The 20,333-nt window shown below is 41.7% G+C and overlaps 1 protein-coding gene across 1 annotated transcript in view; it reads left to right on the top strand.

Annotated features, from left to right (window-relative positions):
• Positions 1-10,985, top strand: part of LOC142923326 (uncharacterized) — a 48,897-nt gene extending 37,912 nt beyond the window's left edge. Inside the window, exon 5 of the mRNA XM_076064394.1 lies at positions 9,621-10,985. Within this exon, the coding sequence (XP_075920509.1) occupies positions 9,621-9,779 (159 nt within the window). The 3' untranslated portion in view covers positions 9,780-10,985. The remainder of the gene's footprint in view (positions 1-9,620) is intronic.
• The last annotated feature ends 9,348 nt before the right edge of the window (positions 10,986-20,333 follow it).

Below are 20,333 nucleotides of genomic sequence, written 5' to 3'. Positions count from 1 at the left end.
AACTTGATTCTGTCTAAAATATAGAATTCATTTTGTATCTGTAGCTAACTTGATTCTGACTAAAATATAGAATTCACTTTGTCCCTGTAGCTTACTTGATTCTTACTAAAATATAGAATTCACTTTGCTCCTGTAGCTAACTTGATTCTTTCTAAAATATAGAATTCACTTTGTACCTGTAGCTAACGTGATTCTGACCAAAATATAGAATTCACTTTGTACCTGTAGCTAACGTGATTCTGACCAAAATATAGAATTCACTTTGTACCTGTAGCTAACGTGATTCTGACTAAAATATAGAATTCACTTTGTCCCTGTAGCTTACTTGATTCTTACTAAAATATAGAATTCACTTTGCTCCTGTAGCTAACTTGATTCTTTCTAAAATATAGAATTCACTTTGTACCTGTAGCTAACGTGATTCTGACCAAAATATAGAATTCACTTTGTACCTGTAGCTAACGTGATTCTGACCAAAATATAGAATTCGCTTTGTACCTGTAGCTAACGTGATTCTGACTAAAATATACAATTCACTTTGTATCTGTAGCTAACGTGATTCTGACTAAAATATAGAATTCACTTTGTACCTGTAGCTAACTTGATTCTGAATAAAATATAGAATTCACTTTGTCCCTTTAACTTACTTGATTCTGACTAAAAATATATAGTTCACTTTGCTCCTGTAGTTAACTTGATTCTGACTAAAATATAGAATTCACTTTGCACCTGTAGTTAACTTGATTCTGACTAAAATATAGAATTCACTTTGTACCTGTCGCTAACTTGATTCTGACTAAAATATAGAATTCACTTTGTACCTGTAGCTAACTTGATACTGACTAAAATATATAATTCACTTTGTACCTGCAGATAATTTGATACTGACTAAAATATAGAAATCACTTTGTAACTGTAGGTAACTTGATTCTGACTAAAATATAGCATTCACTTTGTACCTGTAGCTATCTTGATTCTGACTAAAATATAAAATTCACTTTGTACCTGTAGCTAACTTGATTCTGACTAAAATATACAATTAACTTTGCATCTGTAGCTAACTTGATTCTGACTAAAATATAGAATTCACTTTGCTACTGTAGATAACTTGATTCTGTCTAAAATATAGAATTCACTTTGCTCCTGTAGCTAACGTGAGTCTGACTAAAATTTAGAATTCACTTTGTACCTGTAGCTAACTTGATTCTGACTAAAATATAGAATTCACTTTGTACCTGTAGCTAACTTGATTCTGTATAAAATATAGAATTCACTTTGTCCCTGTAGCTAACTTGATTCTGACTAAAATATAGAATTCACTTTGCTCCTGTAGCTAACTTGATTCTGACTAAAATATATAATTCACTTTGTACCTGTAGCTAACTTGATTCTGTCTAAAATATAGAATTCACTTTGTACCTGTAGCTAACTTGAGTTTGACTAGAATATAGAATTCACTTTGTACCTGTAGCTAACGTGATTCTGACTAAAATATACAATTCACTTTGTATCTGTAGATAACTTGATTCTGACTAAAATATAGAATTCACTTTGTAATTGTAGCTAACTTGATTCTGACTAAAATATAGAATTCACTTTGTACCTGTGGCTAACTTGTTTCTGACCAAAATATAGAATTCACTTTGTACCTGTAGCTAACTTGATTCTGACTAAAATATAGAATTCACTTTGTACCTGTAGCTAACTTGATTCTGACTAAAATATAGAATTCAATTTGTACCTGTAGCTAACTTGATTCTGACTAAAATATAGAATTCACTTTGTATCTGTAGTTAACTTGATTCTGACTAAAATATAGAATTCACTTTGTATCTGTAGCTAACTTGATTCTGACTAAAATATAGAATTAACTTTGTACCTGTAGCTAAGTTGATTCTGACTAAAATATAGGATTCACTTTGCATCTATAGCTAACTCGATTCTGAATAAAATATGTGGATTCACTTTGCTCCTGTAGCTAACTTGATTCTGACTAAAATATAGAATTCACTTTGTATCTGTAGCTAACTTGATTCTGTCTAAAATATAGAATTCACTTTGTATCTGTAGCTAACTTGATTCTGTCTAAAATATAGAATTCATTTTGTATCTGTAGCTAACTTGATTCTGACTAAAATATAGAATTCACTTTGTCCCTGTAGCTTACTTGATTCTTACTAAAATATAGAATTCACTTTGCTCCTGTAGCTAACTTGATTCTTATTAAAATATAGAATTCACTTTGTACCTGTAGCTAACGTGATTCTGACCAAAATATAGAATTCACTTTGTACCTGTAGCTAACGTGATTCTGACCAAAATATAGAATTCACTTTGTACCTGTAGCTAACGTGATTCTGACTAAAATATACAATTCACTTTGTATCTGTAGCTAACGTGATTCTGACTAAAATATAGAATTCACTTTGCATCTGTAGCTAACTTGATTCTGAATAAAATATAGAATTCACTTTGTCCCTTTAACTTATTTGATTCTGACTAAAAATATATAGTTCACTTTGCTTCTGTAGTTAACTTGATTCTGACTAAAATATAGAATTCACTTTGTACCTGTAGTTAACTTGATTCTGACAAAAATATAGAATTCACTTTGTATCTGTAGCTAACTTGATTCTGACTAAAATATAAATTAACTTTGTACCTGTAGCTAAGTTGATTCTGACTAAAATATAGGATTCACTTTGCATCTGTAGCTAACTCGATTCTGAATAAAATATGTGAATTCACTTTGCTCCTGTAGCTAACTTGATTCTGACTAAAATATAGAATTCACTTTGTATCTGTAGCTAACTTGATTCTGTCTAAAATATAGAATTCACTTTGTATCTGTAGCTAACTTGATTCTGTCTAAAATATAGAATTCATTTTGTATCTGTAGCTAACTTGATTCTGACTAAAATATAGAATTCACTTTGTCCCTGTAGCTTACTTGATTCTTACTAAAATATAGAATTCACTTTGCTCCTGTAGCTAACTTGATTCTTTCTAAAATATAGAATTCACTTTGTACCTGTAGCTAACGTGATTCTGACCAAAATATAGAATTCACTTTGTACCTGTAGCTAACGTGATTCTGACCAAAATATAGAATTCACTTTGTACCTGTAGCTAACGTGATTCTGACTAAAATATAGAATTCACTTTGTCCCTGTAGCTTACTTGATTCTTACTAAAATATAGAATTCACTTTGCTCCTGTAGCTAACTTGATTCTTTCTAAAATATAGAATTCACTTTGTACCTGTAGCTAACGTGATTCTGACCAAAATATAGAATTCACTTTGTACCTGTAGCTAACGTGATTCTGACCAAAATATAGAATTCGCTTTGTACCTGTAGCTAACGTGATTCTGACTAAAATATACAATTCACTTTGTATCTGTAGCTAACGTGATTCTGACTAAAATATAGAATTCACTTTGTACCTGTAGCTAACTTGATTCTGAATAAAATATAGAATTCACTTTGTCCCTTTAACTTACTTGATTCTGACTAAAAATATATAGTTCACTTTGCTCCTGTAGTTAACTTGATTCTGACTAAAATATAGAATTCACTTTGCACCTGTAGTTAACTTGATTCTGACTAAAATATAGAATTCACTTTGTACCTGTCGCTAACTTGATTCTGACTAAAATATAGAATTCACTTTGTACCTGTAGCTAACTTGATACTGACTAAAATATATAATTCACTTTGTACCTGCAGATAATTTGATACTGACTAAAATATAGAAATCACTTTGTAACTGTAGGTAACTTGATTCTGACTAAAATATAGCATTCACTTTGTACCTGTAGCTATCTTGATTCTGACTAAAATATAAAATTCACTTTGTACCTGTAGCTAACTTGATTCTGACTAAAATATACAATTAACTTTGCATCTGTAGCTAACTTGATTCTGACTAAAATATAGAATTCACTTTGCTACTGTAGATAACTTGATTCTGTCTAAAATATAGAATTCACTTTGCTCCTGTAGCTAACGTGAGTCTGACTAAAATTTAGAATTCACTTTGTACCTGTAGCTAACTTGATTCTGACTAAAATATAGAATTCACTTTGTACCTGTAGCTAACTTGATTCTGTATAAAATATAGAATTCACTTTGTCCCTGTAGCTAACTTGATTCTGACTAAAATATAGAATTCACTTTGCTCCTGTAGCTAACTTGATTCTGACTAAAATATATAATTCACTTTGTACCTGTAGCTAACTTGATTCTGTCTAAAATATAGAATTCACTTTGTACCTGTAGCTAACTTGAGTTTGACTAGAATATAGAATTCACTTTGTACCTGTAGCTAACGTGATTCTGACTAAAATATACAATTCACTTTGTATCTGTAGATAACTTGATTCTGACTAAAATATAGAATTCACTTTGTAATTGTAGCTAACTTGATTCTGACTAAAATATAGAATTCACTTTGTACCTGTAGCTAACTTGATTCCGACTAAAATATAGAATTCACTTTGTACCTGTGGCTAACTTGTTTCTGACCAAAATATAGAATTCACTTTGTACCTGTAGCTAACTTGATTCTGACTAAAATATAGAATTCACTTTGTACCTGTAGCTAACTTGATTCTGACTAAAATATAGAATTCACTTTGTACCTGTAGCTAACTTGATTCTGACTAAAATATAGAATTCACTTTGTATCTGTAGTTAACTTGATTCTGACTAAAATATAGAATTCACTTTGTATCTGTAGCTAACTTGATTCTGACTAAAATATAGAATTAACTTTGTACCTGTAGCTAAGTTGATTCTGACTAAAATATAGGATTCACTTTGCATCTATAGCTAACTCGATTCTGAATAAAATATGTGGATTCACTTTGCTCCTGTAGCTAACTTGATTCTGACTAAAATATAGAATTCACTTTGTATCTGTAGCTAACTTGGTTCTGTCTAAAATATAGAATTCACTTTGTATCTGTAGCTAACTTGATTCTGTCTAAAATATAGAATTCATTTTGTATCTGTAGCTAACTTGATTCTGACTAAAATATAGAATTCACTTTGTCCCTGTAGCTTACTTGATTCTTACTAAAATATAGAATTCACTTTGCTCCTGTAGCTAACTTGATTCTTATTAAAATATAGAATTCACTTTGTACCTGTAGCTAACGTGATTCTGACCAAAATATAGAATTCACTTTGTACCTGTAGCTAACGTGATTCTGACCAAAATATAGAATTCACTTTGTACCTGTAGCTAACGTGATTCTGACTAAAATATACAATTCACTTTGTATCTGTAGCTAACGTGATTCTGACTAAAATATAGAATTCACTTTGCATCTGTAGCTAACTTGATTCTGAATAAAATATAGAATTCACTTTGTCCCTTTAACTTATTTGATTCTGACTAAAAATATATAGTTCACTTTGCTTCTGTAGTTAACTTGATTCTGACTAAAATATAGAATTCACTTTGTACCTGTAGTTAACTTGATTCTGACTAAAATATAGAATTCACTTTGTACCTGTCGCTAACTTGATTCTGACTAAAATATAGAATTCACTTTGTACCTGTAGCTAACTTGATACTGACTAAAATATATAATTCACTTTGTACCTGCAGATAACTTGATACTGACTAAAATATAGAAATCACTTTGTAACTGTAGGTAACTTGATTCTGACTAAAATATAGAATTCACTTTGTACCTGTAGCTATCTTGATTCTGACTAAAATATAAAATTCACTTTGTACCTGTAGCTAACTTGATTCTGACTAAAATATACAATTAACTTTGCATCTGTAGCTAACTTGATTCTGACTAAAATATAGAATTCACTTTGCTACTGTAGATAACTTGATTCTGTCTAAAATATAGAATTCACTTTGCTCCTGTAGCTAACGTGAGTCTGACTAAAATTTAGAATTCACTTTGTACCTGTAGCTAACTTGATTCTGACTAAAATATATAGTTCACTTTGCTCCTGTAGATAACTTGATTCTGACTAAAATATAGAATTCACTTTGTACCTGTAGTTAACTTGATTCTGACTAAAATATAGAATTCACTTTGTACCTGTCGCTAACTTGATTCTGACTAAAATATAGAATTCACCTTGTACCTGTAGCTAACTTGATACTGACTAAAATATATAATTCACTTTGTACCTGCAGATAACTTGATACTGACTAAAATATAGAAATCACTTTGTAACTGTAGGTAACTTGATTCTGACTAAAATATAGAATTCACTTTGTACCTGTAGCTATCTTGATTCTGACTAAAATAAAAAATTCACTTTGTACCTGTAGCTAACTTGATTCTGACTAAAATATACAATTAACTTTGCATCTGTAGCTAACTTGATTCTGACTAAAATATAGAATTCACTTTGCTACTGTAGATAACTTGATTCTGTCTAAAATATAGAATTCACTTTGCTCCTGTAGCTAACGTGAGTCTGACTAAAATTTAGAATTCACTTTGTACCTGTAGCTAACTTGATTCTGACTAAAATATAGAATTCACTTTGTACCTGTAGCTAACTTGATTCTGTATAAAATATAGAATTCACTTTGTCCCTGTAGCTAACTTGATTCTGACTAAAATATATAATTCACTTTGTACCTGTAGCTAACTTGATTCTGTCTAAAATATAAAATTCACTTTGTACCTGTAGCTAACTTGAGTTTGACTAGAATATAGAATTCACTTTGTACCTGTAGCTAACTTGATTCTGACTTAAATATAGAATTCACTTTGTATCTGTAGCTAACTTGATTCTGACTAAAATATAGAATTCACTTTGTACCTGTAGCTAACTTGATTCTGACTAAAATATATAATTCACTTTGTACCTGTAGCTAACTTGATTCCGAATAAAATATAGAATTCACTTTGCATCTCTAGCTAACTTGATTCTGAATAAAATATAGAACTCACTTCTCATCTGTACCAAGATTATTTCCGGCACCTCTGGCTCCCACGCTCTACATTTACACTTCGTTTAATCGATTAACGTCTCTGTCTGTGTTTTTATTATCACTGCTCGACCACAATATAGAAGTTACCTGCTCCTGTACCTATCTTGGGATACCACAGTGGCTAGGAGATGTTGACTACCTCGCCTGGCTACAGGAGATCGTGGGTTAGACCCTGACACCACAGTGGCTAGGAGATGTTGACTACCTCGCCTGGTATACAGGAGGTCGTGGGTTAGACCCTGACACCACAGTGGCTAGGAGATGTTGACTACCTCGCCTGGTATACAGGAGGTCGTGGGTTCCACCCTGACACCCACAGTGGCTAGGAGATGTTGACTACCTCGCCTGATCGACAGGAGGTCGTGGGTTCCACCCTGACACCCACAGTGGCTAGGAGATGTTGACTACCTCGCCTGGTCTACAGGAGGTCGTGAGTTAGACCCTGACACCACAGTGGCTAGGAGATGTTGACTACCTCGCCTGGTATACAGGAGGTCGTGGGTTAGACCCTGACACCCACAGTGGCTAGGAGATGTTGACTACCTCGCCTGGTCTACAGGAGGTCGTGGGTTAGACCCTGACACCACAGTGGCTAGGAGATGTTGACTACCTCGCCTGGTATACAGGAAGTCGTGGGTTAGACCCTGACACCACAGTGGCTAGGAGATGTTGACTACCTCGCTTGGTGTACAGGAGGTCGTGGGTTCGATCCCGGACCCTGACGATGCCTGCTGCTGCTATGTATGTGGAGTCTCTCTCTGTCTCTCTCTGTCTCTCTCTCTCTGTGTCTCTGTCTCTCTCTTTCTGTCTCTCTCTGTCTCTTTCTGTCTCTCTGTCTCTCTGTCTCTTTCTGTCTGTCTGTCTCTCTCTGTCTCTTTCTGTCTCTCTATCTCTTTCTGTCTCTCTGTCTCTCTGTCTCTTTCTGTCTGTCTCTCTCTGTCTCTCTGTCTCTCTGTCTCTCTCTGTCTCTCTCTGTCTCTCTTTGTCTCTCTGTCTCTGTCTCTCTCCCCGTGGTGGTCACTGTGTCGATGTCTCCGGCTCCTCCTCTGGGATTTCCCCTCCACATTCAGAGTCAACATCGCCACATGATGGTGACGTCAGCCACGTGGTGATGGTGACGTCATGTGCCACGTGGTGTAAGCCGCTATCATTCGTGATGGCCACGTCGCCTGTCTGACAGAGAGCTCCAAAGCAGCTTAGTGGGGACTTAGACAGCTCGCAACATAAACAGACACTTTAGTTTTAGTGTGTGTCTCTGTGGGTCTCTGTTATTGTGTGTCTCTGTGGGTCTCTGTTAGTGTGTGTCTCTGTGGGTCTCTGTTAGTGTGGGTCTCTGTGGGTCTCTGTGAGTGTGGGTCTCTGTGAGTGTGTGTCTCTGTGGGTCTCTGTTATTGTGTGTCTCTGTGGGTCTCTGTTAGTGTGTGTCTCTGTGGGTCTCTGTTAGTGTGGGTCTCTGTGGGTCTCTGTGAGTGTGGGTCTCTGTGAGTGTGGGTCTCTGTGGGTCTCTGTTTGTGTGGGTCTCTGTGGGTCTCTGTTAGTGTGGGTCTCTGTGGGTCTCTGTTAGTGTGTGTCTCTGTGGGTCTCTGTTAGTGTGGGTCTCTGTGGGTCTCTGTGAGTGTGGGTCTCTGTGAGTGTGGGTCTCTGTGGGTCTCTGTGGGTCTCTGTTAGTGTGGGTCTCTGTGGGTCTCTCTCTGTGAGTGTGGGTCTCTCTCTGTGAGTGTGGGTCTCTGTTAGTGTGTGTCTCTGTGGGTCTCGGTTAGTGTGGGTCTCTGTGGGTCTCTGTTAGTGTGGGACTTACACAACTCGCAACATAAAGACACACTTTAGTTTTAGTGTGTGTCTCTGTGGGTTTCTGTTAGTATGTGTCTGTGTGGGTCTCTGTTAGTGTGGGTCTCTGTGGGTCTCTGTTAGTGTGGGTCTCTGTGGGTCTCTGTTAGTGTGGGTCTCTGTGGGTCTCTGTGGGTCTCTGTTAGTGTGGGTCTCTGTGGGTCTCTGTTAGTGTGGGTCTCTGTGGGTCTCTGTGGGTCTCTGTTAGTGTGGGTCTCTGTGGGTCTCTGTGGGTCTCTGTTAGTGTGGGTCTCTGTGGGTCTCTGTTAGTGTGTGTCTCTGTGGGTCTCTGTGTATCTCTATGAGTCTCTTTGTATTTCTAAGAGTTACTATGTATCTATGGGTATCTATGTATCTCTATGGGTTTAAATGTATCTCCGTGTGTCTCTATGTATCTCTATGAGTCCCTATTTATTTTTTGTTTCCCTATGCATCTCTACCCACCCATTGACTCACTCACCCACTCACCCACTCACTCACTCACCCACCCACTCACCCACTCACTCACCCACTCACCCACCCACCCACCCACTCACCCACTCAACCACCCACTCACCCACTCAACCACCCACTCACCCACTCACCCACCCACTCACCCACCCACTCACTCACCCACTCACCCACTCACCCACCCACTCACCCACTCACTCACCCACCCACCCACTCACCCACTCACCCACTCACTCACTCACCCACTCACCCACCCACTCACCCACTCACTCACCCACCCACTCACCCACCCACTCACCCACCCACCCACTCACCCACTCACCCACCCACCCACCCACCCACTTTGCCGTGCCTCTCGCTTGCAGAAGAAAGGGACGGAGCCGCTGTACGTGCAGCTAACGATGAGCGCACACCGTGGCGATCACGAATACTCCTCCATTCGCTACGCCTACAAGCCGCACGGAGACTCAGCCATGTCGACATCAGCCTCGCCCACACTGCCCGGAGGCCGTGGGCAGTGTTGAGTCTATGGGTAGTGTTGAGTCGATGGGCAGTGTTGAGTCTATGGGCAGTGTTGAGTCTATGGTGCAGTGTTGAGTTTATGGAGCAGTGTTGAGTCTATGGTGTAGTGTTGAGTCTATGGGCAGTGTTGAGTCTATAGTGCAGTGTTGAGTTTATGGAGCAGTGTTGAGTCTATGGTGTAGTGTTGAGTCTATGGGCAGTGTTGAGTCTATGGTGCAGTGTTGAGTTTATGGAGCAGTGTTGAGTCTATGGTGTAGTGTTGAGTCTATGGGCAGTGTTGAGTCTATGGGCAGTGTTGAGTCTATGGTGTAGTGTTGAGTCTATGGGCAGTGTTGAGTCTATGGGCAGTGTTGAGTCTATGGGCAGTGTTGAGTCTATGGGGCAGTGTTGAGTCTATGGTGCAGTCTTGAGTCTATGGGCAGTCTTGAGTCTATGGGTAGTGTTGAGTCTATGGGGCAGTGTTGAGTCTATGGGAAATACTCTTTGGTTCTATTGGGTAAAGTCACGTAGGTGAAAATAAAATAACAAAAAATCACGACGTTTCGGCCACAACACAAGCGGCCTTCATCAGGTGAAGGGACGAGACTGTCTGGAGGACAGCGCTGGAGTGAGAAAGCCACGCTTAGATCACGACCTTTAAGCTGTGTGAGAAGAAACAAAGCGCCTTGACAAAGGAATTAGCATAGAATTTAGCATTGAAATAGCTGAGTGATTAGCTTGTAACTGGTCACAGAATTAGCTATGTTAAAGTCAGAGCATATACATTCACCGAGGCACCTAGTACTAATCAAACAGGAGAATTTAGCGAAACACAACCACGCTCAGACCGCGGACCTTTAAACTGTGTGCGAGCAAACAAGGTGTTCTGACGAAGAAATTAGCATAAAAATTAGCATTTGATTGGCCGATTTTAGGAAAGAGGTGGTGTACGTGCCGGTGGACTTGCCGTTTGGCGCGGGGGGGGAGGGAGTTTCCCTATTGATGGTGTGAAAAGGGAATTTATAAGAGCTGCGAAAGTTTGGGGTACCACTACTTGAAAAAATATACTGTACCATTGAAATTAGTTTAATGTTTAGTTCGATTTAGAACATCTTTCCAATGGTTGCTTAATTTGAAACCATCTTCTCGGTTGAAATTGTGTCTGTGTTTGTAGATCTGAATTGCTTCATGAACAAATCTCTGATTAAAGCCCGTGGGTTTGCAAAGAATCTTGGTATCGGAGAAAATTATATCGTGATCATCCACAGCGTTGTAACAGTGATCAGCCACGGCAGAAGAATTCGTTTTGCCGTGTTTCAAATCTGATTTGTGCTCGCGAATTCAGTCAGAGACATGTCGCTTTGTCTCCCCGATATAGCAATCACCGCAGGTACAACTCAATTTGTAAACCCCGGGGTACTGTAAGTCAGGAATGACATCCTTCACGGATGGGATCAGATCACGAATTTTGTGTACTGTATTGAACCGGACCTGGATCTTGTGTTTCTCCCTCCATACAGAAACAACCACTTCACACTCCGGTCAAAACCATCACACTACCATATATAGCAGGCGTTACTAAAAAGATTTCCAAAATTCTAAACAAACACAAGATATCGCAGAGCACGTGACACGTCTGACATTAAAACAACGCTGTGACTAAAACTCCGTTTCACGTGACCAGCCGTGCGAGAGACGCCCCACAGAGGCTGCTGTGTGACTCCACATACTCATAGAGACACAGAGAGATACCCCTATTCATAGAGACCCACAGAGACCCATACTCATAGAGACACAGAGAGATACCCCTATTCATAGAGACCCACAGAGACCCATACTCATAGAGACACAGAGAGATACCCCTATTCATAGAGACCCACAGAGAGATACCACTATTCATAGAGACAGAGAGAGACCCCTATTCATAGAGACCCACAGAGAGATACCACTATTCATAGAGACAGAGAGATACCCCTATTCATAGAGACCCACAGAGACCCATACTCATAGAGACACAGAGAGATACCCCTGTTCATAGAGACCCACAGAGACCCATAATCATAGAGACACAGAGAGATACCCCTATTCATAGAGACACAGAGATACCCCTATTCATAGAGACCCACAGAGACCCATACTCATAGAGACACAGAGAGATACCCCTATTCATAGAGACACAGAGAGACCCCTATTCATAGAGACCCACGGAGAGACCCATACTCATAGAGACACAGAGAGATACCCCTATTCATAGAGACACAGAGAGATACCCCTGTTCATAGAGACCCACAGAGACCCACTCAGAGACACAGAGATATACCCCTGTTCATAGAGACCCACAGAGACCCATATTCATAGAGACACAGTGAGACCCCTATTCATAGAGACACAGAGAGATACCCCTATTGATAGAGACCCACAGAGACCCATACTCATAGAGACAAAGAGAGATACCCCTATTCATAGAGACCCATACTCATAGAGACCCACAGAGAGATACCCCTGTTCATAGAGACCCACACAGACCCACTCATAGAGACACAGAGAGATACCCCTATTCATAGAGACACAGAGAGATACCCCGATTCATAGAGACTCAGAGAGACCCCTGTTCATAGAGACCCACAGAGACCCATACTCATAGAGACGCACAGAGAGACCCCTATTCATAGAGACCCACAGAGACCCATAATCATAGAGACAAAGAGAGATACCCCTATTCATAGAGACCCACAGAGACCCATACTCATAGAGACACAGTGAGACCACTATTCAAAGAGACACAGAGAGACCAGTATTCATAGAGACACAGAGAGACCCCTATTCATAGAGACACACAGAGACCCATACTCATAGAGACACAGAGAGATACCCCTATTCATAGAGACACAGAGAGACCCCTATTCATAGAGACACACAGAGACCCATACTCATAGAGACACAGAGAGATCCCTATTTTTTTGTCTTTGAAGTATATATAATAAATCAATGATTCGTCGATACATTGTGACGGGAATAATCATCGGTGAGAGACATCGTCTGTATAATACCGCAGAGCACGTGACACATCTGATATTAAAACAACGCTGTGAGACTAAAACTCCGTTTCACGTGACCAGCCGTGCGAGAGACGCCCCACAGAGGCTGCTGTGTGACTCCACATACTCATAGCGACACAGAGAGATACCCCTGTTCATAGAGACCCACAGAGACCCATACTCATAGAAACACAGAGAGAGACCCCTATTCATAGAGACCCACAGAGACCCATACTCATAGAGACCCACAGAGAGATACCCCTGTTCATAGAGACCCACAGAGACCCATACTCATAGAGACACAGAGAGATACCCCTATTCATAGAGACCCACAGAGACCCATACTCATAGAGACACAGAGAGATACCCCTATTCATAGAGACCCACAGAGACCGCTATTCATAGAGACCCACAGAGACCCATATTCATAGAGACACAGTGAGACCCCTATTCATAGAGACACAGAGAGACCCCTATTCATAGAGACCCACAGAGACCCATACTCATAGAAACACAGAGAGAGACCCCTATTCATAGAGACCCACAGAGACCCATACTCATAGAGACACAGAGAGATACCCCTGTTCATAGAGACCCACAGAGACCCATACTCATAGAGACACAGAGAGATACCCCTATTCATAGAGACCCACAGAGACCGCTATTCATAGAGACCCACAGAGACCCATATTCATAGAGACACAGTGAGACCCCTATTCATAGAGACACAGAGAGATACCCCTATTCATAGATACCCACAGAGACCCATACTCATAGAGACACAGAGTGATACCCCTATTCATAGAGACCCACAGAGACCCATACTCATAGAGACCCACAGAGAGATACCTCTGTTCATAGAGACCCACAGAGACCCATACTCATAGAGACACAGAGAGATACCCCTATTCATAGAGACACAGAGAGATACCCCGATTCATAGAGACACAGAGAGACCCCTGTTCATAGAGACCCACAGAGACCCATACTCATAGAAACACAGAGACAGACCTCTATTCATAGAGACCCACAGAGACCCATACTCATAGAGACACAGAGAGATACCCCTATTCATAGAGACACAGAGAGACCCATACTCATAGAGACACAGAGAGATCCCTTTTTTAGTGACCCACAGAGACCCATGCTCAAAGAGACCCACAGAGACCCATAGAGACCCATACTCATAGAGACACAGAGAGACCCCTATTCATAGAGACCCACAGAGACCCATGCTCAAAGAGACCCACAGAGACCCATACTCATAGAGACACAGAGAGATACCCCTATTCATAGAGACACAGAGAGATACCCCTATTCATAGAGACCCACAGAGAGACCCATACTCGTAGAGACCCACAGAGACTGATACTCATAGAGACACAGAGATACCCCTATTCATAGAGACCCACAGAGACCCATACTCATAGAGACACAGAGAGACCCCTATTCATAGAGACCCACCGAGATCCATACTCATAGAGACCCACAGAGACCCATATTCATAGAGACCCACAGAGACCCATACTCACAGAGACACATAGAGACCCACAGAGACCCACAGAGACCCACACTCACAGAGACACATAGAGACCCACAGAGACCCACAGAGACCCACACTCACAGAGACCCACACTCACAGAGACCCCAAGAGACCCACACTCACAGAGACCCACAAAGACCCACAGAGACCCACAGAGACCCACACTCACAGAGACACATAGAGACCCACAGAGACCCACAGAGACCCACACTCACAGAGACCCACACTCACAGAGACCCCAAGAGACCCACACTCACAGAGACCCACAGAGACCCACACTAACAGAGACCCACAGAGACCCACACTAACAGAGACCCACACTCACACTCACAGAGACCCACAGAGACCCACAGAGACCAACACTAACAGAGACCGACAGAGACCCACACTAACAGAGACCCACACAAACAGAGACCCACAGAGACACACACTAAAACTAAAGTGTGAGTTTATGTTGTGAGCTGTGTAAGTCCCACACTCACAGAGAGCCACAGAGACCCACAGAGAGCCACAGAGACCCACACAAACAAAGACCCACAGAGACCCACAGAGACCCACACTAACAGAGACCCACAGAGACCCACAGAGACCCACACTAACAGAGACCCACACTAACAGAGACCCACAGAGACCCACAGAGACCCACACTAACAGAGACCCACACTAACAGAGACCCACAGAGACCCACACTCACAGAGACCCTCAGAGACCCACACTAACAGAGACCCACAGAGTCCCACACTAACAGAGACCCACAGAGACACACACTAACAGAGACCCACAGAGACACACACTAACAGAGACCCACAGAGACACACACTAAAACTAAAGTGTCTGTTTATGTTGCGAGCTGTCTAAGTCTCCACTAAGCTGCTTTGGAGCTCTCTGTCAGACAGGCGACGTGGCCATCACGAATGGTTGCGGCTCACACCACGTGGCAAATAACGTCACCATCACCACCTGGCTGACGTCACCATCACCACGTGGCTGACGTCACCATCACCACGTGGTTGACGTCACCATCACGTGGTGATGTCTACTCTGAATGTAGATGGGAAATCCCAGAGGAGGAGCCGGAGACATCGACACAGTGACCACCAGGAGGAGAGAGACAGAGAGAGACAGAGAGAGACAGAGAGACAGAGAGAGACAGAGAGAGACAGAGACAGAGAGAGACAGCGAAAGAGACAGACAGAGAGACACATCATACACTGACTTTCTCACACATCATACACTGACTCACTCACACATCATGCACTGACTCACTCACACATCATACACTGACTCACTCACACATCATACACTGACTCACTCACACATCATACACTGACTTTCTCACACATCATACACTGACTCACTCACACATCATGCACTGACTCACTCACACATCATACACTGACTCACTCACACATCATACACTGACTCACTCACACATCATACACTGACTTTCTCACACATCATACACTGACTTTCTCACACATCATACACTGACTCACTCACACCTTGCAGTGACTCACTCACACATCATACACTGACTCACTCACACATCATGCACTGACTCACTCACACCATGCACTGACTTTCTCACACACCATACACTGACTCACTCACACACCATACACTGACTCACTCACACCATACACTGACTCACTCAAACCATGCACTGACTCACTCACACATCATACACTGACTCACTCACACATCATACACTGACTCACTCACACATCATACACTGAATCACTCACACATCATACACTGACTCACTCACACATCATACACTGACTCACTCACACCATGCACTGACTCACTCACACCATGCACTGACTCACTCACACATCATACACTGACTCACTCACACATCATACACTGACTCACTCACACATCATACACTGACACACTCACACATCATACACTGACTAACTCACATCATGCACTGACTCACTCACACATCATACACTGACTCACTCACACATCATACACTGACTCACTCACACATCATACACTGACTCACTCACACATCATGCACTGACTCACTCACACATCATACACTGACTCACTCACACATCATACACTGACTCACTCACACATCATACACTGACTCACTCACACATCATACACTGAATCACTCACACATCATACACTGACTCACTCACACATCATACACTGACTCACTCACACCATGCACTGACTCACTCACACCATGCACTGACTCACTCACACATCATACACTGACTCACTCACACATCATACACTGACTCACTCACACATCATACACTGACACACTCACACATCATACACTGACTAACTCACATCATGCACGGACTCACTCACACATCATACACTGACTCACTCACACATCATACACTGACTCACTCACATCATACACTGACTCACTCACATCATACACTGACTCACTCACACATCATACACTGACTCACTCACACATCATACACTGACTCACTCACACATCATACACTGACTCACTCACACATCATACACTGACTTTCTCACACATCATACACTGACTTTCTCACACATCATACACTGACTCACTCACACCTTGCAGTGACTCACTCACACATCATACACTGACTCACTCACACATCATGCACTGACTCACTCACACCATGCACTGACTTTCTCACACACCATACACTGACTCACTCACACACCATACACTGACTCACTCACACCATACACTGACTCACTCAAACCATGCACTGACTCACTCACACATCATACACTGACTCACTCACACATCATACACTGACTCACTCACACATCATACACTGAATCACTCACACATCATACACTGACTCACTCACACATCATACACTGACTCACTCACACCATGCACTGACTCACTCACACCATGCACTGACTCACTCACACATCATACACTGACTCACTCACACATCATACACTGACTCACTCACACATCATACACTGACACACTCACACATCATACACTGACTAACTCACATCATGCACTGACTCACTCACACATCATACACTGACTCACTCACACATCATACACTGACTCACTCACACATCATACACTGACTCACTCACACATCATGCACTGACTCACTCACACATCATACACTGACTCACTCACACATCATACACTGACTCACTCACACATCATACACTGACTCACTCACACATCATACACTGAATCACTCACACATCATACACTGACTCACTCACACATCATACACTGACTCACTCACACCATGCACTGACTCACTCACACCATGCACTGACTCACTCACACATCATACACTGACTCACTCACACATCATACACTGACTCACTCACACATCATACACTGACACACTCACACATCATACACTGACTAACTCACATCATGCACGGACTCACTCACACATCATACACTGACTCACTCACACATCATACACTGACTCACTCACATCATACACTGACTCACTCACATCATACACTGACTCACTCACACATCATACACTGACTCACTCACACCATGCACTGACTCACTCACACATCATACACTGACTCACTCACACCATGCACTGACTCACTCACACATCATACACTGACTCACTCACACATCATACACTGACTCACTCACACATCATACACTGACTCACTCACATCATACACTGACTCACTCACATCATACACTGACTCACTCACACATCATACACTGACTCACTCACACCATGCACTGACTCACTCACACATCATACACTGACTCACTCACACCATGCACTGACTCACTCACACATCATACACTGACTCACTCACACATCATACACTGACTCACTCACACATCATACACTGACTCACTCACACCATGCACTGACTCACTTACACATCATACACTGACTCACTCACACATCATACACTGACTCACTCACATCATACACTGACTCACTCACACATCATACACTGACTCACTCACACCATGCACTGACTCACTCACACATCATACACTGACTCACTCACACATCATACACTGACTCACTCACACATCATACACTGACTCACTCACACATCATACACTGACTCACTCACATCATACACTGACTCACTCACACATCATACACTGACTCACTCACACATCATACACTGACTCACTCACACATCATACACTGACTCATTCACACCATGCACTGACTTTCACACACATCATACACTGACTCACTCACACATCATACACTGACTCACTCACACATCATGCACTGACTCACTGACACACCATGCACTGACTCACTCACCAATCTTACACTGACTCACACCATACATCATACACTGACTCACTCACACCATGCACTGACTTTCTCACACATCATACACTGACTCACTCACACATCATACACTGACTCACTCACACATCATACACTGACTCATTCACACCATGCACTGACTCACTCACACATCATGCACTGACTCACTCGCACATCATACACTGACTCATTCACACCATGCACTGACTCACTCACACATCATACACTGACTCACTCACACATCATACACTGACTCACTCGCACCATGCACTGACTCACTCACACCATGCACTGACTCAATCACACATCATACACTGACTCACTCACACATCATACACTGACTCACTCACACATCATACACTGACTCACTCACACATCATACACTGACTCACTCACATATCATACACTGGCTCACTCACACATCATACACTGACTCACTCACATATCATACACTGACTCACTCACATATCATACACTGGCTCACTCACACATCATACACTGACTCACTCACACATCATACACTGACTCACTCACATCATACACTGACTCACTCACATCATACACTGACTCACTCACACATCATACACTGACTCACTCACATCATACACTGACTCACTCACATCATACACTGACTCACTCACACATCATACACTGACTCACTCACACATCATACACTGACACACTCACACATCATACACTGACTAACTCACATCATGCACGGACTCACTCACACATCATACACTGACTCACTCACACATCATACACTGACTCACTCACATCATACACTGACTCACTCACATCATACACTGACTCACTCACACATCATACACTGACTCACTCACACCATGCACTGACTCACTCACACATCATACACTGACTCACTCACACCATGCACTGACTCACTCACACATCATACACTGACTCACTCACACATCATACACTGACTCACTCACACATCATACACTGACTCACTCACATCATACACTGACTCACTCACATCATACACTGACTCACTCACACATCATACACTGACTCACTCACACCATGCACTGACTCACTCACACATCATACACTGACTCACTCACACCATGCACTGACTCACTCACACATCATACACTGACTCACTCACACATCATACACTGACTCACTCACACATCATACACTGACTCACTCACACCATGCACTGACTCACTTACACATCATACACTGACTCACTCACACATCATACACTGACTCACTCACATCATACACTGACTCACTCACACATCATACACTGACTCACTCACACCATGCACTGACTCACTCACACATCATACACTGACTCACTCACACATCATACACTGACTCACTCACACATCATACACTGACTCACTCACACATCATACACTGACTCACTCACATCATACACTGACTCACTCACACATCATACACTGACTCACTCACACATCATACACTGACTCACTCACACATCATACACTGACTCATTCACACCATGCACTGACTTTCACACACATCATACACTGACTCACTCACACATCATACACTGACTCACTCACACATCATGCACTGACTCACTGACACACCATGCACTGACTCACTCACCAATCTTACACTGACTCACACCATACATCATACACTGACTCACTCACACCATGCACTGACTTTCTCACACATCATACACTGACTCACTCACACATCATACACTGACTCACTCACACATCATACACT

The sequence above is a fragment of the Petromyzon marinus genome, unplaced genomic scaffold, assembly GCF_048934315.1.
Source record: "Petromyzon marinus isolate PM22_M1 ecotype Great Lakes invasive population unplaced genomic scaffold, UKy_Petmar_22M1.pri1.0 PM_Scaffold_42, whole genome shotgun sequence".
In the NCBI taxonomy this organism is placed as follows: domain Eukaryota; kingdom Metazoa; phylum Chordata; class Hyperoartia; order Petromyzontiformes; family Petromyzontidae; genus Petromyzon; species Petromyzon marinus.
This window is presented reverse-complemented; position numbering and strand designations above follow the sequence as displayed.